The following is a 24613-nucleotide window of genomic DNA, read 5'->3' as shown; positions in this document are numbered from 1 at the left end:
CAATTGAAGAAGAAAAGGAAGCTGATTATGAGAATCAGTTTTTACCTATCTGTACTTTGACATTGATACTATTGATTTTACAGAATAATTTTTAGAAAAATGAAAAAATACAATTAACTATACTGAATAACAATACTTAGTTCTTTCTCTCTCAAATTTAAAACGACTAATCAACGTTCCAGCGAATGAAAATTGTTCGTTTTAAGTGTGCTCAGATGGCAGGAAATTCTCTTGGCAAAAACGCATTGGTTTTCCACTAATTTTATAGATTTTAGTTATAACTCCGTTAGTGGTATTCGCTGGTGATACTGTATAGTTTTTGTAGCCTAGTGGTCATAAAAAAAATTGTTGCCTCTAACAATCCTTGATCAGAAATGAAGATCGATTTTTTTATGTTGGAACGTTTATTATTGAGTATGATTCGGTTATTTTCTAAAGTTGATGATAATTGCCGAACGTGATTTTATCTTCTAACTAATCTCGATTCTTAGTGTCCTATTGATTCTAAGGAATTTTAGAGTATGATTTTTGAAGATATTTAGCTCGAAATTATTCAACGCGTACTTGATCAGGATAAATAAAACACAATTAGTTTTTAGTTAAAATATTTCTCTTTTTTGTAATTCTTTCCTACTCCTCTTATTTTCACGTATGTTGGGTCGCATCATTTGCTAACCATCCGAAGCGCTTTTTCAACAGTGGGTAATCAATTCACTGAGCTTTTTTGGATGATAAAAAACACTAGAACCTTATCAGAAATTTTATAACAAGGAGAACTTGGATAGTATTGTGGCGTTGACTTGTTTAAGGCGTGTGAACAGTTTTTTGACTGTTTGATGTCAATGAGAAGAAAAATAATCGTTGAGATTTCAGTAAATTGGGAATCAAAAGGGAAAAAGAAAAGCAATCATTTCAAGATTTGAAAGTTTTCGACAAATTGTTAGAAGCAAATTGGCAGCGAACGGTTCTTGAATTTTATGCCATATCTGTTTATAATAATTTAGAAACTTTTTGAATTCTACCCACTTGATGTGGACAATTTGTTCTCTTCTAAACTAAAGTCATTAGTTGAAAATTACATGGACTTTCCAGCAAGCCATGATCATTGTGTCAGCTTGATAAGAATGTTTTTTATCACTTCATCAACTTAAGGTTGTCTCAAAAAATTTTACGGATTTGTTTTGAGTTGTTAACATATTTGTTGTTGTCTTTACCTTTTATTATTTTATCTTTATTTGTTCTTATAAAATATAAATTAATTTGTCATTTTTGCCTTTCATTGTAATTTTTTCGTCCTGTGACATTGTTTCAATTAATTTAGCTCAATTTTGCACCCTAGTTGAAACAAAATTAATTTTCATTCACGGGTTTCATGCCATGGCTTTGAAACCTTGATCTCTGTTCGTTTTCCTTAAAACTAGTCATTGTTTGTTGTGCCATTTTTTGTTGTTCTGTTATTCAGTCTGATTAGAATAGCTGTCCTTCCCTCTCAATTAGCTTTATTGATTTTGTTTGTTTCGTTTTCCATTTTCACCAACTATGACAACAGTTTTTTCCCAAAGGTTTGAGATATTTGTGTGAGTTTTACTGGTGTGTTTTTTTTGCTACTTGTATTTTTATTTTCTTGCTGTTCTCAGTAGAGACATTTCTCATGAACGTTTTAGTTAGGCTTTTATTATTTTTGTGTAAAAAGCAGCAGTCATCACGGTTTTAAAACATTTAATAGTACATGCGTCGCTATTTTTCGTTACTAAAAGCTGGTAAAAAAATTGTTTTTAGACATTTTTCCATTGCTTGTTTATGTGTGTTTTGTTAAAACAAGAAGACTCTTCTTTCAATGAGAATGGCGGTTTTAAGCAAGGTTTTAACTTTTTCAATTCGTCGGATTACGTTTCCTAATTATCATGTTATGTTTTGGCGATCCAAAGTATTTGTACGCTGTTGGTGAGTTTTCTTCATATAATGTGTTCCTACGATTTCCCTTACCGTGATTTTTGATAACAAGACAAACAGGTAAAAACTTAGTGATCATTAAGAGTTTATTAGTGTCTTCATGGTAGCTTTAATGGTATTTCAAGTGCTCATTGTACCGAATTGGCTCGAAAAGCCTAAATTCAACACGAAAAAGTCATTCTTGTAGATTTTCAGACAAAAACAGTGCACTATTTAATTCATTGTAGACATTTGTTGACTTTGTTTGTTAGATCGGTCTGAAGTTAACGTTGATTGTGTTTCATAAAGGCCTATTGGAGGCCATGATTTTTTAAATATCTTTTTTACATATGTTATTCAAACCTGAACAGAAAAAAATTTGATGTCTCTTTTGCATTTTCTATGAAAATAATCAACATTGGTTGAGATTGTTTTAAATATCATAGCAACATCAAACATTTTAATGGCGTGGAGATGAGTTTCTGGAGGTTTTTCACTTAGGCAAAATAGTTTTGACATGTTGTAAAGTACTCTGATTTACCAACATATTTTAATGGCTTTTAAGTTGTTTTTTGAGTTCCAATGACGTTCGATCAATGACGCTTTTGCAAAGCTTGTGCCTGTTCTCTTGAATATATTTCAAATTTTACTCGCATAAATTTGTCATTGAGGATGTTACATTCAAAAAATTTTCATTAATTTTGTCCATCTTTTGAATTTCCTTTCTGTCCTTCGTGTTTTTGTTTGTCTTTAAACCAAAAAATCAATTATTAGCTAGTTTGGGGGTAGTAGTTCAGTGTTTTGTAGCAAGTCAGAAATGATTTTGAGGGCATAAGTATGGCGTAGAAAAAGTTGCAACGTTTTAATAGCTTATTGAATATTTTGTGTCTTTTTCACTTTTTCTGAAAGCAAATCATCAAACAGAACTTGTCCGGAATTTAAAACAGCTTTTACAAGACAATTTTAACGTTACTTTTCTAGCTTTAAAAATTTTGACACAAAGAAAAAACCCAGAAACTCTTCAACTCTGTCTATAATGTATAACTTCTTTAAAAAACTATTTGGTGTTGTGGCGGTGTCTCTGATACTAAATACTGTTTGGGAGTGTCTCTGATTGCCTCCATTATATCGAGAACTTTTTTTTCTTGTATGCCTAGGTCCTATTCTATAATTTGGATCTAATGCCCTTTAAATTGGTGAAAAAGTAGTTGTCTGTTTCATTGGTAGTTTTCAATTGGTCTGCTGCTCAGATAAAAGAGTTTTTAATTTCAAATTCAGAACTCTGGATTGTACTTCAAGATTTTTTCCTCAGTTCTTTTTTATTTCGCCTTCTTTCTCAATTTTTGTTATGACTATCTGATAAACGGCCAAGTAATTAAAGATTTGATGTTTGCTTTCGCTAAAAATTTGGAGACTGCTTTCGCTCAGCAGCTGAATTTTTTTCTTACAAAATCAAATGTTTTCCCGATAATGAGAATTATCTCAATGAGAAACTGCATTAAAGTTGATTTGTTATTTGAACCCATAGTTTTGATCTCGTAAAATGAAAAGAAAAGAAATTCATTGGCATTAACATCACAGGTACACAAAATGGCGTTCGCGACCCTAAACAAGTAATAGTCAGACTCACGTGAATTAGAGACCGGGGGTGCAGTGTGACACCACGGAATGCTCTGAAAGAATTTTGCTCGCACTTTTTGACTGGCCAATTGCAGTTTTTGGTCTGTTCAGTCTGGCCAGTACTCCAATTTCGGCCTGGCCATTACCAACATTTCGGTCAGACCAATGTCTACTTTTCGGTCTGTTCGATGTGGCTAACACACACACATTTCGGTGTATTTTTTCTAGCCAATAACCATATACAAAACCCAGAGCTCCAGCCAAAAAAAGAACCGGTTTGTTGCAAAATGAATAAATCTGTGCGGTATTGACTGTTTTTCAAATTAACATCCAATCATTGCCAATCGATGCATATATCCAGATGATTAGACTACTTCATTAAGTTCATATTTAAAATTCGCAATGGTTTAAACTGACTTTTTAATTTCAATTCTCGTTCACCAAAGCGAAACGAATGCTTCTACAAGTTTAAATGGGTCTGGCCATTGGTCTGGCCTAGAGTCTTTGCTGTCTGGCCAAAGGTTTGGGCAATTTTTTGGCCTAGGGTCTTTTTCGTCTGGCCGATGGTCTGCTCAAGAGTCTTTTTGAATTGGCCAAAACCTTTTTTGGGGTAAAGTCGGTTTGGAGCTCCCTGCTTGCAGCCCGAGTAGGTCTAGACAATACCTGTCTTGGGTCGCGGATCTCATCTTGGTACTGCATGCTTGTCATTCTTTTAGAATCCGTCAAGTGTCGGTTTACAAAGCATTGACTACTCCTAGTGTCCAATCGCATGCAACATTTGGTTCACAGTTAAGACGTAATTAGGATGAGTGGGTTCGGATCATTATGCGCGAATGCAGATTACTGCGCCTCTTTGTTTTAATTCTAGTTTCGATTTTATGTGGGATAGTGTGGTACGACCTCTAATATGAAGACATGTACTAACTTTAAAGCTCTACTTATAAACAATGATCTAGACTAAAGTTTTCTTACAAAGTTGTTTCCTTCCGAATGCAGTCAATCACAACATTCCTCGTAGTCCGGTGTTATGATCTCCACGGTCGAAATGGCGCCGCTATTTACCGCTAAAATAGCAACTGAATAAGGTCAATATGGTAAAACTTGTGAGAATTGAGGCAAATTCGGGAATTCTTGTAAAAATTGTGAAAATTCAACGTTCTGCGCTAAGTCCTTTGTAATTCTTAGAAAAAGTTACAATATCTGCTGCCAGATGAAGCGGGCGTTTCCAGCCGCAATTTTTTTTCGCGGTAATTCTAACATTTCCAGTAAATACTCTATCTGGAGAGGCCCAAATCTGTTTTGTTTCAGACAATGCTGACTACTCTCCCATGAGTGAGTCAGATTTCAGTGGAAACGTCTCTCAGCTCAGAGGTAAAGTTCTTTTGTCTAATCTATAGGTAGACATTTGAGTTATTGTACGAACTCTGTAAACCGGTAGAGGAAGGCAAAGTGTCAACGATTTAACAGATTTGCTTCAATTAAAGCACTATAAAAAATCGTCTTTTTATTATATTTTAAGTATGTTTTCCATTTTTATAAAAGATCAACAGAGGTTTTGATGTTCTAGCCAGAGCCTCGTAACTTAGATGATAAAGAAAACGTTGTGATATCATCTTCAGAAGTTCTTGGAAAAAGAAGAATCATTTTTCATTGGCGTTGTGAAATTAAATTAAGGCGTTGCTTCAAATTATTGGGTTATTTTTTTATAACTGGGCTATCTTTAGCATCCGTGTTCGTGGAGCCCTACAGTGAGAGGGACTTCGCAACGTGCGTGTTGTTTGGTCTTCATGTGAGAACTTTTGATGGATTGTTCTACACGAACCCCAGCCGCTGCTCTTTCACAGCTGCAAAAGCTATCGACAACTCCTTCAGAGTAATTGTAGACAACTTGAATTGTGCGCAGGACAACTGTCAAAGGGTTGGTTAAATTATACTACAATGGGTCGATGTAATTTCGCAATGTTGAGTAAAAAATACGCTAGAGAGAAGTGCAAAATCTGAAAACTCAGTTAATTATATATATAGATAATTTTGCAATTACAATGCTCTGAAAAACAAAGGCAATGGTTAAAAAAAGCGCTACAAATTCAGTGCATTTGATACAAAAGAATGTAGACTGACGCCTTCGCCCTGCACCGTCTAACTAGTCAAACTTATATTGTCAATTTAAGTCGCGCAAAATATCATTTTATTCATGTTGCTTTCAAAATGATTTCAAATAGAAAACTATTAGCAAAAATATACGAAGAAAACTATACGTTAAATTTTACAAGTTCTCTAAACTCTATGAAAGTTTGTTCTTGAAGTCAGAACCAAATTTGATCTGAGTTGATTGCGGAGAGTTTGCTCCTATAATAACACCTCTGAAAGATTCCACTTTCGAGACGGAAATTGATTTCCCAAAAATTCTCCACTGTCATCTTGTGACTGGGAACCCAGTGAACAGAAATGATCCCATCTTCTGTCTTGTCCTGAATAAAAAGATGATTTGACTCAATGTGTTTGCTATTCTTGTTCACGACAACGTTTGGCAAACCTTGATGAAATACCAATTGTCCTCACCAATTGCTGTTGTGTGTTTTTATTGAAAACCAAAAAAAACTTTTAGAAGTTCTTTCATTTGGAGTGCCTCCTGCATGGGTGCGGCCATTGCTTGATATTTTGTTTCTGTTGACTATACAGCAATTATGGCCTGCTTCTTGCCACCGCAGTTCAGAACACCAAAGGGGTTTGAGATTGAAAAGGTAGCCTTTGTTGATTTTCTGTCACTTACATCTCCAGTTCAGTTTGTATCACGTTCTCCAATAAATTATAGAGAGCCTCCTCTTTATTTGAATTAGGTTTCAACCGTCTCGTACCCTGCAGATAATGTCAACAGGTCTGTTTCAACTATTTTTTAAAACTCCAAGGCTTTTCCTCAATTGCAGATTTAAAAAACCCGAATCACCAAACAAAAGCTTATGTCAATGCTCAAAACTCGAAGTTAGATCTTTAGTAAGTAGTAGCAAGATTTTCGCTCAGGAAAGCAGTCCTCAAAAATTATTTATTTGATGATCGCGTAAATTAGTGACGAAAACTGCGAAAATTTGGAAGCTGTCTCGTTCTTCGTTTTTGTGAGCAAGAATTCTCTTTAACGACATTAGTGACAAAATTAAGCAATTTTAAGACATATTTTTCAGATTTTCTCTGTCAAAAAGATATCAATTCAAATTTTAAGTGCCATTTGTTTATTAACACAGTCTCTAACAGGTTTTGCATAACTTTCGGATCCATCTCAAATAATAGAATGCCAATCCAACCAAGGCGAAGGTTGAAATGAGAAATCACCTCGTATGTTTGCAATGGGAGAACAGCCTCCTGAATAAAAAACAAAGCTGTTTTGTGCTTACAAGGAATAACGTAATTCGATGGATTTAGGTAGTGACGGTGAGACTTGGCACAGGCATCTCTGCTATGGAGTTTCAGACAGATGAACAGCAGATTCAACTCACCACTATGTCTGTAAGTACTTACTTTGTTTCATGTGTTTGTTTCATTACTGATGTTTGATTTTTTTCATGTCTATTGTCTAAGTTCTACTCAACTCTAAAGTATGCAATGAATGGATGATGTCTGGTTAAAACCGATTCTTGTAAATTTGAACAGTTTCAATTACACAGCGTAATGTATCTGAATGAGTATATCAATCATGTTTAAAACCTATGTATGACCTTGATTCAATCAATAGTTTTCGGTTCAGTCCATCTTTGTCTTTAAGAGTTGAGTATTTTGCCTTGACCGTGATATCGCCAGTCTCGGAATATCACCATCACAATGAAATGTGTTCACTAAAATTTTGTGTTCCTTATGCAAAAAAATCAACACCCAATTTACGTGCGGTTGAGTTTTTTATCTAGTTCCAAATGGTGAGAATTTCCATGACATCTTAGAAGGAGATGAAATATACACGTTATTTTGTGGAGAGATTATAACAGGGGCATTTCTGAAACCAAAGTTCTATTTATCCGTATTATAAAGAATCTAATGTAGAAGATAAAAAGGAGGCTCAGTAATGTGCGATCGCACATAAGGTTCCCACCCCACTCATCCAAAAATTTGGCAAAATTGTCTAACAAATGAAGAACAGATAGAAGAACCCAATTTTTTTTTGGGAATTCCAAAAAACCCAAAAAAACCAAAAATAACTAAAAAAAAACCAAGTATTTTTTCCAAGAAAAAGTGTATGAACGAAAAGATAGCCTCCAAAACAAATAACTCAATGAAGTAAAAATGATGCGCCAGATTGATGAGATATGCAAATATTAAGAGGGCGAGTAAAGACGAACAGTAAATCAAACAACAACAACAAACATTAACTAGATCAAAAAATTTATGTCTGTTTTAAAAAACAAAACTCAATAGCGATGTCAACATACCGTCAGATAAAACTGAAACTAAACAAAATAACTTATAATTCATCAGAAAAGATATGGGACCAGTCCATATAAAATTAAAATTATACAAAAAGGAAAAAAAACAGCAAAGTTAAAAAATTCGCTAATTTTTTTTTAAAACAATTAACTTCAAAGTAATGAAAACCATTAGATATCAAGTAAAATAACCCAAAGGTTTACGAATACCAATGCCTCTATAGAAAAGCATTAAGAGCTGACCTTATTCAATTTTTTATGCCGCTAAAAAGAACAACAAAGACAACAAACAAAAATTCAATTGAAACTTGCCAGAAAACGCTGTCGAACCTGTAAAGCCATATTTTATCCCTGAAAATATGTTCGATTGCTCCTTCTTCAAATTTCAATTAGGTAGTATGTGGCCTTTCATTAATGAGACTAGTTAACCATTAGATAAAAAAGAAAAAGGCAAATGTAAGTAATTCTTTTGATTTTTTTTTAAAAATTCAATTACTTCTAAAGTCATCGAAGCCATTGATAACAAAAAGGAACAATCGGTGAAACAATTGTAAACAACCGGTGTCGAAGCCAGTAAGGTCATAAAGAATTCTTCAAAATATTTATTGTGACACCAATCCCGTTGGCACTTTTCCTGGACACCAGTAATGTCACATTTGACCTTTAATTAACGAGACTATGTAAAAAAAGACAAGGAAAAGAACAAAAATGAGAAACAAAAAAAGCTTTTTTTATTTTGGAAAATAATTGATTTCCAGGACATGAAGACTATCAGCTATCTATTAAATTCAGAATATTGGCTCATCTACTTTCCATGAGAAGCCAAAAAAATCTGTCATTATACAGGAAATTTTCATACGACTAAAACGACAATGTATAAACAAAAGCTTAAGACAAAATTAAAAAATTCAATTAAATTCTTCAAGACAGAAACGTCGAAGCCATTAAAACGATAATCTATGTCTTTCGGAACTTTAATATGTTCAATTGCGTCTCATTTTGAACGCCAATAATGTGATATGAGAACTGTCAATAATGTAATAATGTGACAAAACTAGAAAACATGGAAAACTGGCAAAAATATAAAAATTATAAAAAATCTGAAATTTAGGAGTATCAAAGCCAGAAAACAGTAACTTAAGGCATAAAACCGCAGTAGATATTAATTTTCAAATCAGAAGAAAGAAAAAGCGATATTTTTTGCTGACATTAAGCTACAAGTTGACTAAATAAAGTAGAAAATAGAGGAAAAGTTCATTAAGCCATTGCTTATTAAAAATCCAATAATTTTAAGAAGTCAAAACGATCATAAACCTTCAAGTAGAAAACTAAATGCATTAGGTTGTAGTTTGTCAGGCAGCCATTTGGATCAATCACTCCTGAGCTTTGATTTGATATGTTCTGTTCTTTAATTAATATAAAAAAATCAGTTTTTTTAAAAAAGACCGACTGATTACATTCCGTATTGTTTTTGGATTGTAACAGTCCAAGATTGGTCAAACCTTGGCTTTGCTAATGCTCATTGTCCGTTAGGAACACTTAATTTTTCTAATGTTATAGATATAGACAATTTGTTAGTTAAAAACTCAAAAACAAATTCTGCGTCTTTGATAATCAACAAGTAGAGTTAGCAACAAACCGCAATGTTTTAATTACAGAGCCTTCTAAACAGAAATTGAAGTAAGAATAGCCCCCTTTTGAGTCTACAAAGATTGTATTAAGGTTGTTTGTGGATGTACTTCCGGCATATTTAATCAAAGTGGACTGAAGTAGCTTATTTCGTGCTGTTTTTGATGAAAAAGTCTGAATATTGAAATATTTAGCCCAAAACTTTAACAGAAAAATAAAATCAAAATAATCAGCATTACTTTTTTATCTTTAAAAACAAAATCAACAACACAAGTCTTAAAAATTTTAACAAATTTTAGCAAAATTGACGAAAATTTAGGCAAAAATTCCGGAAAATGTGAATAAAAACTACGGAATGCACTCTAATTTTCTCAGAAGTTTAAATCTCGATAACTCCCTGTAAAAAACGATAATAAAAACTTTTCATTCCTTAATCTACGCTGGACGAGCTCTCTAATGATACCAGTCTGAACTCTCTACGATGAATATATCGATCGGCGAAAATTGTCTAAACAAAAAAAAAACCCATTTGAGTATATAGTTCCTCTCCCTCGAGAGGGGTCGGAACAAAATTTTGGAGCTTTTTTTGGATGAAGTTTTGATTGAGAGTCGTCCGTTTTCGACCTCTGTTTTCATTCCGATGTCAACTCGATTTGGAAAGAGAAGTTAATTCTTCTGTGAATTCTGCTTGCGAGACCTGACAGTTCTTAACTTTCTGTGAATAACCTTTCTTGCTGCAAGACCTCTGAAGCATAATTTTTTGAAAGATCTTACAAGATTAACATTTTTCTGGCAAAATTTTTGGCAGAATAACTTTTTTTTACTTTTTTTCTACGAAAACAATATTTATGCAAGCTTGTTGCAAGATATTATCGCAATAGAAGGTTGTTTTTAACCCATGCTGAGGTGCGCGACCCAAGACAGCTCGGATCAGACGGACTTGGATCAAGCACAGAGGGTGCCAAAATATCCAGACCAAAATTATCTACAGATCAAATCATATCGACTTGAGTCGCGCATAGGGGGTTTTCACCCTAGTGGGTCGCACACTGGATTAAAAACTCATTCGTTTTTTTTGGACAGAGCGGCGCAGTTGAGACATATGAAGTGAATGACACAGCCTTCTCTTTGGCATTGAGTTCACACGGCAGAGTGAAGAAGACTGGAGACTACATTGAACTGGAAATAGGAGCGGGAGACGCGAGGGTCAAAATTGACGTAAGTTTACATCATAGTGTGAACAAATTTTTCATAGAGTCTAATTATTGAAATAAATTCATTCCCTATATATTCATGAAATGGATGAATTTATCCTAAGAGGTTCAATTACTTTGTGGAAAAGGTCATTTCTTGTGCGGACTACACAATCCTTCCATAGTATTTCTCCTTTGTCTAGTGCCGACCTTGCATTCGTCGACCTCTCAATTAAAGTTTTCCTTTCTATTCACATGAATTGATTGGGTTGTGATCGGTTTCATCGGGAAATCCATTGAATCTTTAAAACATGAGCTCAAAATGTTCAAATTTTATAGCTAGCTGTTAATTGTGCTGAAATATGAATATTTAAGCATCAGACGGAGCAATCCATACAAAAATCAAGCACATATTTAAAATAGACTCCGCTAAAAATCCGGAAAAGAGAGCACAACTCTTTCATATATTCTATACCTTGAAGGCAAATAATTCAGCACATTTTTAACACAATTTCCGCACACTTATTGAACGACCAATAAAAACCAATTTCTTGCTTAGGTTTCTCATTTACTAACAAAGAAATCTAAACTCAGCATTCTCGTCCAGATTTTTTTAAATTCCAAATATTTTGTACAAAAATTTCAAACTGTTCAAAACGATACTTGCTTTTTTCACAGGTCAGAACACGGTTGTAGGCAAAGTGTGGAAAAGTAAGCCCAGAAAGTGTAAAAATCCGGCAAATTTTACAAAATACCGTTGCAAATCACGAAAACATTTAAGAAAATTGCTGAAGGTTTTGAAATTGAGCAAAGCAAATGGAAAATTTAAGAAAAAAACGACTGAAAACTTGATTCAAATTTTGTATCAGATTATAGGTTTTCTGATTCAAAATTTGAATCAAGTTGTCCCCCAAGAAGCTAGGTTTTGCCATTGATTTCGCTCTCAGGCCCTCAAAAATAAAAAGTCCTTTAGGAACTGAAAAAATTTGTAATATAGCTACTCGTTGCCGGAAATTTCTCCAGTCAAATCAGAAAATGAACTTTTTGAGATTTCCCAGTATGCTCTTTTGTAAGATTTTTTTTAAAAATTTGATATTTCTTGTTCGCCATTTAACTCATTTTTTGTAGGTTTTTTCAATTTTTCTATACTCTCTGCACAAAAAAGCTCGAATAGTCACAAATTAGATCATGGTAATAAATTTAGATCAAGATTTCACTGATTCCAAACGTTTCTCTGATTCAGAGAGATTTCAGAATCGATACTGCAAGTTAAAGTTAGTTAGACGATTTACTGAATCATTTCTGATACTGGATGTTAAGTACTGGGGCAAATAATGCAAAATGTGCAATATCTGTTGGAAAAAACTAGGAGAGATGGTGAAACTGCTAAATTTTCGGAAGGACTAGGTAAGGTACGATATACATACCGTGTTAACACAAAACAAAAAAATGTGCTTAATCTGTGGAAAGAAAACCATTGACAGTATTCCTTGATGATGAAGTACGATGCACAATTTCGAACTCCAACAAGAATAATTTACTATATTTGATCAATGTAAAAATCAATACCTGCTTTATGTTGAAAATCATAGCCCAATTAATTTATATGCCCTTATTAATTTTCCTTCAACTAAAGAAAATAAAAAAAAGTCGAAATAACTTCATTTAGCTATCCAATTGATCCTTTGTTCAATTTAGTGATGTATATTTAAGCGCATAGATGATAACAAACGTTTAAGAAGACACCTTTATATCAGTTTGATTGAATTAAACCTGAGTCGGAGGTATATAAGAAAAATAAAAACGACGAAAAACCATTTTTTTGTTCACATTATCAACCGGAGCTTGATTTTGCAATTGAAAAAAATCTTAGGTTAAAAACGCTAAGAAGGGACTACGTATGGTTGAAATATTTAATTCAAAATCATAAATCAAATCCTTCTCTACCTTCCCATTACTATATTTATATAACAAAAAACTAAAACAATTGCCTCTGTTTATATCAAAGTAAATTTCTGTTCCTTGAACAGAAAAAATGAACATCTAAGCATTTTTCTGGCGTATAATTTATCTAACGATTAAAATTTTGTTATTGCAGTTGCGAGTTGAGATCTGTATTTATGGAGCCAATTTTTGTAATTTTTCTCTTTCATTTTTCCTTAAGCACAGTTGTTTTTTGGTTTGATGTCGCTCTGCATAAATGTTGCAGTTCATCTCATTTAATTTTTTTTGTTGTTCATATAATTTTTCAAATCAATTTTGAGTCACAACTACTAAATTTAGTTTAATTTTTTAAGATATATAAAAAAATCAAGTTTGAAAATGATTTTTGGCATCGGAGAAAACCTTTTATTAGATTTAATTTAACTGCTTTGCACGTTGTCCCCTTGGTACCATATCAATAGCATTAAATTTTACTGCTCCGTTAAAGACTAAATAATAATAATAATAATTTTCGTTCCTGCGTAATCGCAGCGGAACAGCATGAGGCATACAGTAGCCTGTTCTCAGCTGCCCTTTTTGTTATTATTCCCCACATTTCAGACTGTTCTTCTTATGATCAGCATTGCTCTATTTTTGGTGACTTTGGCCAGTTTTTTTGCGTCTGAAACTTTCACGTGGTACCATCATTTCAGCCAACATTGGTCAGGCTATGGTCAACCTGAAGCTATGTTTAAGTAAGAGCTCATCCTTACACAGACAGCTTCACGGAGGCAGGGGATTGAACTCACAATCATTGGCGTGTGAATCACACACCTTACCTCTCGGCTATCACGCCACCACTCAGTTTCCAATGTCAATGGTTTTTTAATTAAACGCCATTATGTTTACAGGACGGGAGTGTGATGATAACAGTGGATAAAGAAGGTGGCTTCTATGGGGAGAGTATGATGCAGGGACTGTGTGGTAACTATGACGAAGATATCTCCAATGACTTCAGAGACCCATCGGGTGTACACGTGGCATTTTCTCCTTCATTTGCTGCATCTTGGCACTACAGTGAGGTAATCAAAGAAGAATTACCAGGGCTGGCAATTATCAGTTGACAAAGTGTTATCACCGTTGAAAATCTGGACAAGGGAATGATTGCGCAGAACTTTTTACTGTGCGCTTTTTTGTTTTCTGATTTTTCTGTATGTATTTCTAGAGTCCTTGGTGAAGATTTCACATGTAAGTATCTCATGCGTCCAGTTGCCTTAATCAAACACCAAGTCGACGGATAACAAAATGAAGAAATTTTACAATCTGATTACAAATTTCTGACAAAATTATTTATAAGTTAGGACGTTCAAACAATTGCTCTCAAAATGCCCTTTTAGAAACCACATGATCAATAAAAACTTCACACGACAGGGCACATTAGAGAAATAAATGCGCATCTTGTTTAAAAAACGTGAAATTTTTTCAATTGTTTAAGAATAAATATGACTTCATTTTCAGTGACCAGTCATCGATTTAAAACCGATGATCACTAGAACACCACAATTAAGTTATTAAAAACCGTTGAAGTAGAGCCTTATTTAATAATCCGACAGTGTCTTTTGTTGTATCTAGGAAGGTGTGTCCTGCAGTGAGACTCCCTCTACTCAGCACCCTTGTGAGACATTGGATGACGTCACTCGAGGGGCAGCATGGGCTGCATGCTCACAAATCAAACAGGGGCCATTCCAACCATGCAATTCTGAGGTACTGTTTTTTCAATTAACCTTTTGCTGAAAATCAGTCGGTTGGAGCAAATTTCTGAGAGGTTTGAAGATTTTCATTTTTTCTTTAAAATTGGTTTACTGAATGCTATTAATGCGTTTTAAAAATTTCAATTTTTCTCAAAAGATTCTACTGACAATTAATCCACTCGGACTTGCTTTGAAGCCATGTAAGTGCAAATACTTCACATAATGTTAATCTCTCGTCATAGGAAAAAAACGCATGCCGTAATTCGGTGGAAACTCTGCAGAGTGATGTAGGAGGTCAGAGGCTAAAGTGGTTTGAGGCTAAAATTGATTGCAAGCATTTATTAAGATATCCTCTTGTGTGTAGTTTGGAGTGGAGGAGTATTTCTTGGCTTGTCTCTTCGACTACTGTGATGCGGTGTCTGGGGGTGGCAGTGGTGGTGTCCACTCGAATGATACCTGTGACGCCCTGTGCTCCACCTTCTCAATGTGGACTCATATCTGCCAGCAGAAGAAGCCTTCTGTTGGAAATATCCAATGGAGGACTGATGAGTTCTGCCGTAAGCTTGGAACCTATTTCATTTGTTTAAAAAAAACAGGTTCTCCGGTATATTCATTTTATTCATTGAATAATTTTCTAAGGTTCCCAGGTCGAGGTGGCCAGACCGAAGTGACCCCTGATCACACGAGTTTCGAGCGCACACATGTTCCCGGTGCGCTCGAATTACATGGTCTGGAAAAGGCTTCGGGCGCACTTTTGTCTGGACAATGGTCTGGAACTTGCCTGATCAGAGGCCACTTTGTTCTGAGACGGTCTGATCAGAGGTCACTTTGGTCTGGGACGGTCTGATCAGAGACAGTTTCAGGCGCACACAAGACTGATCAGAGGCCGATTCGAGCGCACACTAGTCTGCCCAGAGACCAATTCGAGCGACTTTTTTTACAAGTTTTTTTTTGTTTTCTTACTGACTTTTGTTGTCTCGGTTAAGAGACAACAATAAAACAGCATTCTGATCGGAACTTCATCTGAAAATCTGATGGGTTTGATCAGAACCAAGGGGTCCAGCTGATAACAACTGCCGGTCCCCTCAAGAAAAGATTTTGAATCAAAGTAGATCAAGACGTTTTTATGCAGAGCTGTCTATGTTTATTTTTTCAGTTAAAAGCACAAAAAAATGGCATACTCAGTAATTTTTTATCATTTTTTTTCGATTTACTTTCATTAACAATACTTTGAGGATTGGTTTTTTGTTAGTTGAATATAAGATTGATAAAATGATAGATGAAATGAATATATTATAACGATATTGAGAGATTTGTTCATGTTTAAAATCATTCTCTGATCAGACTATTTCGAACGCACTTTAGTCTGGACAATGGTCTGGAACTCGTCTGGACAATAGTCTGGAACTTGTCTGATCAGGGGTCACTTCGGTCTGGAAATCGCCTGATCAGAGGCGGCTTCGAGCGCACTTCGAGCGCACAATGATCTTCGAGCACATTCTTGTCTGATCAGAGGTTACTTCGGTCTGGGACGGTCTGATCAGAGGTCCCACTTGTCTGGGATGGTCTGATCAGAGGCGATTTCAAGCGCGACCTCAACCTGGTTTGCAGCCACTAAGAAACCTTATAACAATAGCGAATGATTCCGTGACTTTGCTTTACACACAATTGTGCCAATTTTCAAGAAGAGGCAAAAACAATTAGGCAAAAAATAGAACTACAAAGTAAGTCTCTTCATACAAAAACCTGATTTGAGACCTGACTTTCATTCTTTACCTTTTTTTTGAAAAAAATGTGAATTAATACATATCTTTGTTATCAAACTTTGATTCGGAATCAAAGGTTTTTGCTCATTAAAGGTTCAAATAAGTGTGTTTTTTGTTGAAGAATTCTTCATTCTTCTCAATCGCTCTCTATAACATCAGTCCTGTTCTCCTTAAGTTTCAGTGTTCTTCTCGTTTCAATCTTCATTGAACTCTTGAAAATTATTTATGTTCTCCCCGCTCGTTGGGTGAGACAATATTTACAAAAACGAAGGTCCCCTTACCTATTCTTTACCTATAGTCTGCTGTTCTAACAACCTAAGATCTGATTAACACTCTCAAAAATTGGTTTATGCGGTCTGGCAGAGAGAGTTTTGAGAGACTGAGATGAAAGAATCTGTAAATTCCACGAAACTAAAACATTACATCTTATCAGAAAGTAAGGTTTTGAAAATGGTTTGGCCACAAATTTTGGCCAGTTATCAGATCGGTTTAACCCTAATTTTAGTCTAAATTTTCAAAGGTATTTGCCACTTTGATATTTTCACACACTTTACGGCTTTTATAAAGCTATCACAGACCTACAGTTGAGTTTATTTTTTAACACTGTCTTTATATAGAATTGAAATACATAAAAACTTCATATGAACAAAAATGAGACAATAATTCAGACAATTTGCGGCCATTTTGATCAACTTTTTGTTCCGACCCCTCTTGAGGGGGGAGGAACTATATACTCAAATGGGTTTTTTTGTTCAGTCAATTTTGGCCGATCGATATATTCATCGTAGAGAGTTGAGACTGGTATCATTAGAAAGCTTGTCCAGCGTAGAATATGAAATTAAAAAGATTTTTTGATTTTCGTTTTTGACAGGGAGATATTGAGGTTTAAACTTTCGAGAAAATAGAGTGAATTCCGTTGATTTCAGTCATCTTTTTCCGGAATTTTTGTCTAAAATTTCGCCAATTTTGATAAAATTTATAAAAAAATTTCGAAAAAATGTTGTTAATATTACGTCTAAAGACAACACAAATTATCGGTCATTTTCAATGAATTTTTTTTTTAAAAACTCCTGCGAAATATTTCACAAAATTCAGACTTTTTCATCAATAACAGCACGAAATAAGTTTCTTTTGTCCACTCTGATTAAATTTGCAGGAAGTGCACACCAAAACACCACTAACACAATCTTTATAGACTGAAAAAGGGGCTAGTTCCACTTCATTTTCCGTTGAGATTGTTCTGTAATAAAACTTTGCCGTTTTTTTGCTAACTTTAATAGTTGATTATCAAAAACGCAGCATTTAGTTTTGATATTGTAACTAACAAAATATCTATATCAAGGATATTCCAAAAAAAGTTTCTTAATGGACAATCAGCATTAGCAGGACTAGATTTGTAACAATCTTGGACCGTTACTTTCCAAAAATAATGCGGATTGTCGTCAGTCGGTTTCTTAATAAACAAAATCGATCTTTTTTATATTATTTAAATAACAGAACATTTCAAACCAAAGCTTGATAGTGATAGGTCCTCTTGGCTTCCCAATTAGCTCAAAATTAATTTATTTAGTTGATTGCTTGAAAGCTTATGGTTGTTTTGACTTTTAAAATAATTGATTTTTAAAAAAAAAATGGCTTATTGAACTTCGCCTCCATTTTTCTCTTAATTTGGTCAACTTGTAGCTTAGTGTCAGCAATCAAAGAGTGCTTCTTCTTTCTGCTGAATTCAATTATAGTCTTTATTGCGGTTTTACGTCTTAAGATATGGTGTTCTAGCTTTGATAGTACTAGATTTCACAATTTTTTTTTAATTTTTCGATATTTGACCATTTTTCATTTTTTCTTTTTTTTTAATCAAATTATCACGTTATTGTCAGTTCATAAATCAAATTTTTCGCGTGCAAAATTGATAAAATTTAAATCCTTAAAGATATTGATTGTGGTTCTTTACCGCTTCGACAGTACTTTCTCGAAGAATTTAATTTAATTTTTTAATTTTATCTTCAACTTTGTTTTTACTTTGTCTTTTTAGTGGCATTTAATTTCCTGTACAATGACTTGGCTTAATTGGCTTTTCCTGAAAATGTAGATGAGCCGATGTTCTGATATTAGAAGATAGATAATGGCTTTCATGACTTCGAAAACAATTGTTTTCCAAAATGAAAAAAATCATTTTAACTTCGCAATTTTGTTCCTTTTATTTTTTGTTTGTTACCTGGCCTTGTCAATTAAAGGTTAAAAATGACATTGTTTCTGTAGAAGGAAGGTGTCAATGGGATTGGTGTCACAAAATCTAATGTTTTTAAAAAATTCGTTATGACTTTACTGGCTTCGACACGGGCTTTTCACAAAAAAAAGTAATTTAATTTTTGTTTTTTGTCATAATTGACGTTCTTTTTGTGTAGACGTAAGACTTGTTCTGGATAGTTGCCGGTCTCAAGGGCTTCCACTGTAAGAATAAACGATTCTATTCATTTTTTTCATTTTGTAATTAATGGCTTTCATGTCTTTGGAAAAAAAATATTCAGAAAAAAAACAAGTAATACATAATTTTGCATTTTTGTCTTTTTTGTCTATTTGTTGCTTATTTTCAATAATGAGCGGCCACATAATACATTATCAGTTTTCGGTGAAGGTGCATTGGAACATATTTTGGGGGCCAAAGTATGGCTTTACGGCTTCCAAATAATTTTCTGGCAAGTTTTAATTGATTTTCAGTTTGTCTATTTGTTGTTCTTTTTGTATAAAACTGAATACCAAGAGTTCTTAATTCCCTTCTATAGAAGCATTGGTAATTGTAAACCTTTGGGATATTTTTGTTGATTCTTACTGAATTTCATTACTCTGAAATAAATTGTTTTAAAAAAAATGCAGCGAACTTTCTAACTTTAAAGTTTGTTCTTTTTTGTCTATTTGTTACCAAGTTTTTTTGTGAACTGGTGAAAAACCATTTTTTTCTGGTGAATTACTAGTTATTTTGTTTATTTTCATTTTTATCTGACGCTATTTTGACTTTGTTTTATTTTTTAAAACGGACAAAAATTTTTTGATGTAATTAATGTTTGTTGTTGTTGTTTGATTTTGCCATTCGTCTTCGCTGGCTTTCTTAATATTGGCATATCTCATCAATCTAATGCATCATTTATTACTCCACTGAATTATTTGCTTTGGAGGCTATCTTTTCGTTCAGAGACCAGTTTTTTTTTAAAAAAATACTTGAATTTTTTGTGTTTTTCCATCTGTTCCTCATTTGGTAGACAATTATGCCAAAATTGTGGATGAGCGGGGTCGGAACCTTATAGACGATTGCACATTACCCAGCCACAAAGAAACCTTATAACAATAGCGAATGATTCCGTGACTTTGTTTTACACTCAATTGTGCCAATTTTCAAGAAGAGGCAAAAACAATTAGGTAAAAAATAGAACTACAAATTAAGTCTCTTCGTACAAAAACCTGATTTGAGACCTGACTTTCATTCTTTACATTTTTTTTGAAAAAAATGTGAATTAATACAAATCTTTGTTATCAAACTTTGATTCAAAATCAAAGGTTTTTGCTCATTAAAGGTTCAAATAAGTGTGTTTTTTGTTGAAGAATTCTTCATTCTTCTCAATCGCTCTCTATAACATCAGTCCTGTATTCCTTAAGTTTCAGTGTTCTTCTCGTTTCAATCTTCATTGAACTCTTGAAAATTAATTATGTTCTCCCCGCTCGTTGGGTGAGACAATATTTACAAAAACGAAGGTCCCCTTACCTATTCTTTACCTATAGTCTGCTGTTCTAATAACCTAAGATCTGATTAACACTCTCAAAAATTGGTTTATGCGGTCTGGCAGAGAGAGTTTTGAGAGACTGAGATAAAAGAATCTGTAAATTCCACGAAACTAAAACATTACATCTTATCAGAAAGTAAGGTTTTGAAAATGGTTTGGCCACAAATTTTGGCCAGTTATCAGATCCGTTTAACCCTAATTTTAGTCTAAATTTTCAAAGATATTTGCCACTTTGATATTTTCACACACTTTACGGCTTTTATAAAGCTATCACAGACCTACAGTTGAGTTTATTTTTTAACACTGTCTTTATATAGAATTGAAATACATAAAAACTTCATATGAACAAAAATGAGACAATAATTCAGACAATTTGCGGCCATTTTGATCAACTTTTTGTTCCGACCCCTCTTGAGGGGGGGAGGAACTATATACTCAAATGGGTTTTTTTGTTCAGTCAATTTTGGCCGATCGATATATTCATCGTAGGGAGTTGAGACTGGTATCATTAGAAAGCTTGTCCAGCGTAGAATATGAAATTAAAAAGATTTTTTTGATTTTCGTTTTTGACAGGGAGATATTGAGGTTTAAACTTTCGAGAAAATAGAGTGAATTCCGTTGATTTCAGTCATCTTTTTTCGGAATTTTTGTCTAAAATTTCGCCAATTTTGATAAAATTTTAAAAAAATTTTCGAAAAAATGTTATTAATATTACGTCTAAAGACAACACAAATTATCGGTCATTTTCAATGAATTTTTTTTTTCAAAAACTCCTGCGAAATATTTCACAAAATTCAGACTTTTTCATCAAAAACAGCACGAAATAAGTTTCTTTTGTCCACTCTGATTAAATTTGCAGGAAGTGCACACCGAAACACCACTAACACAATCTTTGTAGACTGAAAAGGGGCTAGTTCCACTTCATTTTCCGTTGAGAGTGTTCTGTAATAAAACTTTGCCGTTTTTTGGCTAACTTTAATAGTTGATTATCAAAAACGCAGAATTTAGTTTTGATATTGTAACTAACAAAATATCTATATCAAGGATATTCCAAAAAAAGTTTCTTAATGGACAATCAGCATTAGCAGGACTAGATTTGTAACAATCTTGGACCGTTACTTTCCAAAAATAATGCGGATTGTCGTCAGTCGGTTTCATAATAAAAAAAAATCGATCTTTTTTATATTATTTAAATAACAGAACATTTCAAACCAAAGCTTGATAGTGATAGGTCCTCTTGGCTTCCCAATTAGCTCAAAATTAATTTGTCTAGTTGATTGCTTGAAAGCTTATGGTTGTTTTGACTTTTAAAATAATTGATTTTTAAATAAAAAATGGCTTATTGAACTTCGCCTCCATTTTTCTCTTAATTTGGTCAACTTGTAGCTTAGTGTCAGCAATCGAAGAGTGCTTCTTCTTTCTGCTGAATTCAATTATAGTCTTTATTGCGGTTTTACGTCTTAAGATATGGTGTTCTATGTTTGATAGTACTAGATTTCACATTTTTTTTTTAAATTTTTCGCGATATTTGACCATTTTTCATTTTTTCTTTTTTTGTCAAATTATCACGTTATTGTCAGTTCATAAATCAAATTTTTCGCGTTCAAAATTACGCAAAATTGATAAAATTTAAATCCTTAAAGATATTGATTGTGGTTCTTTACCGCTTCGACAGTACTTTCTCGAAGAATTTAATTTAATTTTTTAATTTTATCTTTAACTTCGTTTTTACTTTGTCTTTTTAGTGGCATTTAATTTCCTGTACAATGACCTGGCTTAATTGGCTTTTCCTGAAAATGTAGATGAGCCGATGTTCTGATATTAGAAGATAGATAATGGCTTTCATGACTTCGAAAACAATTGTTTTCCAAAATGAAAAAAAATCATTTTAACTTCGCAATTTTGTTCCTTTTATTTTCTGTTTGTTACCTTGCCTTGTCAATTAAAGGTTAAAGATGACATTGTTTCTGTAGAAGGAAGGTGTTAAAGGGATTGGTGTCACAAAATCTAATGTTTTTAAAAAATTCGTTATGACTTTACTGGCTTCGACACGGGTTTTTCACAAAAAAAAAATAAATTAATTTTTGTTTTTTGTCATAATTGACGTTCTTTTTGTAGACGTAAGACTTGTTCTGGATAGTTGCCGGCCTCAAGGGCTTCCACTGTAAGAATAAACGATTCTATTCATTTTTTTCATTTTGTAATTAATGGCTTTCATGTCTTTGGAAAAAAATTTTTTCAGAAAAAAAACAAGTAATACATAATTTTGCATTTTTGTCTTTTTTGTCTATTTGTTGCTTATTTTCAATAATGAGCGGCCACATAATACATTATCAGTTTTCGGTGAAGGTGCAATGGAACATATTTTGGGGGCCAAAGTATGGCTTTACGGCTTCCAAATAATTTTCTGGCAAGTTTTAATTGATTTTCAGTTTGTCTATTTGTTGTTCTTTTTGTAACTGCATATAAAACTGATTACCAAGAGTTCTTAATTCCCTTCTATAGAAGCATTGGTAGTTGTAAACCTTTGGGATATTTTAGTTGATTCCTACTGAATTTCATTACTCTGAAATAAATTGTTTTTTTCAAAAAAATGCAGCGAACTTTCTAACTTTAAAGTTTGTTCTTTTTTGTCTAATTGTTACCAAGTTTTTTTGTGAACTGGTGAAAAACGATTTTTTTCTGGTGAATTACTAGTTATTTTGTTTATTTTCATTTTTATCTGACGCTATTTTGAATTTGTTTTATTTTTTAAAACGGACAAAAATTTTTTGATGTAATTAATGTTTGTTGTTGTTGTTTGATTTTGCCATTCGTCTTCGCTGGCTTTCTTAATATTGGCATATCTCATCAATCTAATGCATCATTTATTACTCCACTGAATTATTTGCTTTGGAGTCTATCTTTTCGTTCATAGACCAGTTTTTTTTTGAAAAATACTTGAATTTTTTGTGTTTTTCCATCTGTTCCTCATTTGGTAGACAATTATGCCAAAATTGTGGATGAGCGGGGTCGGAACCTTATAAACGATTGCACATTACCGAGCCGCCTTGTTAATGTAGCTTTTCTTAGCCATTTTTGTTGAAACGGAAACGTTTAGAGATCCAAACAAAAAAAGATAAAACATTCAATTTTTGTCTTCAACTTTGTCTTTGCCTTGGTAACTGCACATGAAATAGCGACGAAAACAGCACATTTTATAAAAAGATTCATCTAAGCCAATACAAAACTTTAAAAGTCCAGTATTGGAACGACCGTATTTAACGATGACAGAATTGGTAAAATAATTTCTTCTCAGATTTTTATGTGAGTGGTAAGTCACGCTCTAAGCTCTAAACTCTTTTTTTACTAGTCGTTATCTGGCGGTGCAGTTTTTTTCTTACCCATGTTCTTGGGTTTGATAACGGTAGATAAATTGAGCGTTCGAGTAGCTAAATGTGTAGTTGTGTTTAAATAAAACTTATTCCAGCTATTTTCGTGAATTTGATGTTTGTGCGCTCATCAGGTGTCACCATAGTTACTGTAACAAAGTTTATTGTTCCGAACCCTCTTGAGGGGGGAGAACTATAAAATCAAATGGTTTTTTGTTCAGACAACTTTCGCCTATCGTTATGTTTATCGTAGATTGATGAGACTGGTATCATTAGAAAGCTCTTCCGGCGTACGATATGGAATGAAAAATATTTTTTCAATTTTGTTTTTAACAAGGAGTTATCGAGGTTTAAACTTCTGAGAAAAGTAGAGTGAATTTCGTTGTTTTTATTCACATTTTCCGGAAGTTTTTTTCTAAACTTTCGTCAATTTTGCTAAAAACTGTTGAAGTTTTCACAAATAGTCGTGTTCATTGTATTTTAAAAGACAAAAAAATACGGTCGACTATTTTTATTTACATTTTTTGTCCAAAATATTTGGCAAATATTTCAAATTCTAGCCTTTTTCATCAAAAACAGCACGAAATAAGCTTTTTTATTCCACTTTGATTAAATTTGCCGGATGTACACCCCCCAAACACCACCAATAGAATCTTTTTAGACTCAAAAGGGGGCTATTCCTACTTCAACGTCCATTGAGAATGCTCTGTAATTGAAACTTTGCCGTTTTTTGCTAACCTTACTCATTCGTTATCAAAAACGCAGCATATATTTTTGATTCTCAACCAACAAATAATTTATCTCCATAAGACCTGAAAAAATAAGTGCTCCTAATGGACAAACAGCAATAGCAGGGCTAGTTTTGGACCGAGATTGGACTGTTACAATCCAAAAAAGAATTCAGATTGTAATCAGTCAGTTTTTTATTTAAAAAAATTAACCTATTTATATTAATAACAAGACACAACATTTCAAATAAAAGCTCAGTAGTGATAGGCTTCCTCAACGGCTGACTAAACGGCTCCAAAAAATGAATCTAATTTTTTTTACTTCAAAGCTTATATTCGTTTTGACTTTTAAAATAATTGATTTTAAAATAAAACTTGGCTTAATTAAAGTTGCCTTTTTTTGCTCTTTTTTGTAGCTTAGTGTCAGCAAACAAAGAATGCTTTTTATTTCTACTGATTTAAAGTTTAAACTCTATTGCATTTGTAGGCCTTAAGTTATGGTTTTCTGGCTTTGA

At 33.4% G+C, this 24613-nt stretch overlaps 1 protein-coding gene across 1 annotated transcript in view; it reads left to right on the top strand.

Annotated features, from left to right (window-relative positions):
• Positions 1–24613, top strand: part of LOC142340856 (mucin-6-like) — a 162482-nt gene that overhangs the window by 2299 nt on the left and 135570 nt on the right. Inside the window, exons 4-10 of the mRNA XM_075391601.1 lie at positions 4861–4923; positions 5277–5470; positions 6970–7053; positions 10674–10808; positions 13618–13788; positions 14339–14470; positions 14822–15014. Of these exons, the coding sequence (XP_075247716.1) occupies positions 4861–4923; positions 5277–5470; positions 6970–7053; positions 10674–10808; positions 13618–13788; positions 14339–14470; positions 14822–15014 (972 nt within the window). The remainder of the gene's footprint in view (positions 1–4860; positions 4924–5276; positions 5471–6969; positions 7054–10673; positions 10809–13617; positions 13789–14338; positions 14471–14821; positions 15015–24613) is intronic.

Source organism: Convolutriloba macropyga, chromosome 1 (assembly GCF_964194025.1).
Source record: "Convolutriloba macropyga chromosome 1, txConMacr16.3, whole genome shotgun sequence".
Classification (NCBI taxonomy): domain Eukaryota; kingdom Metazoa; phylum Xenacoelomorpha; order Acoela; family Convolutidae; genus Convolutriloba; species Convolutriloba macropyga.
The sequence above is the reverse complement of the archived record's forward strand: the minus strand, read 5'-3'. Positions and strand labels throughout refer to the sequence as shown.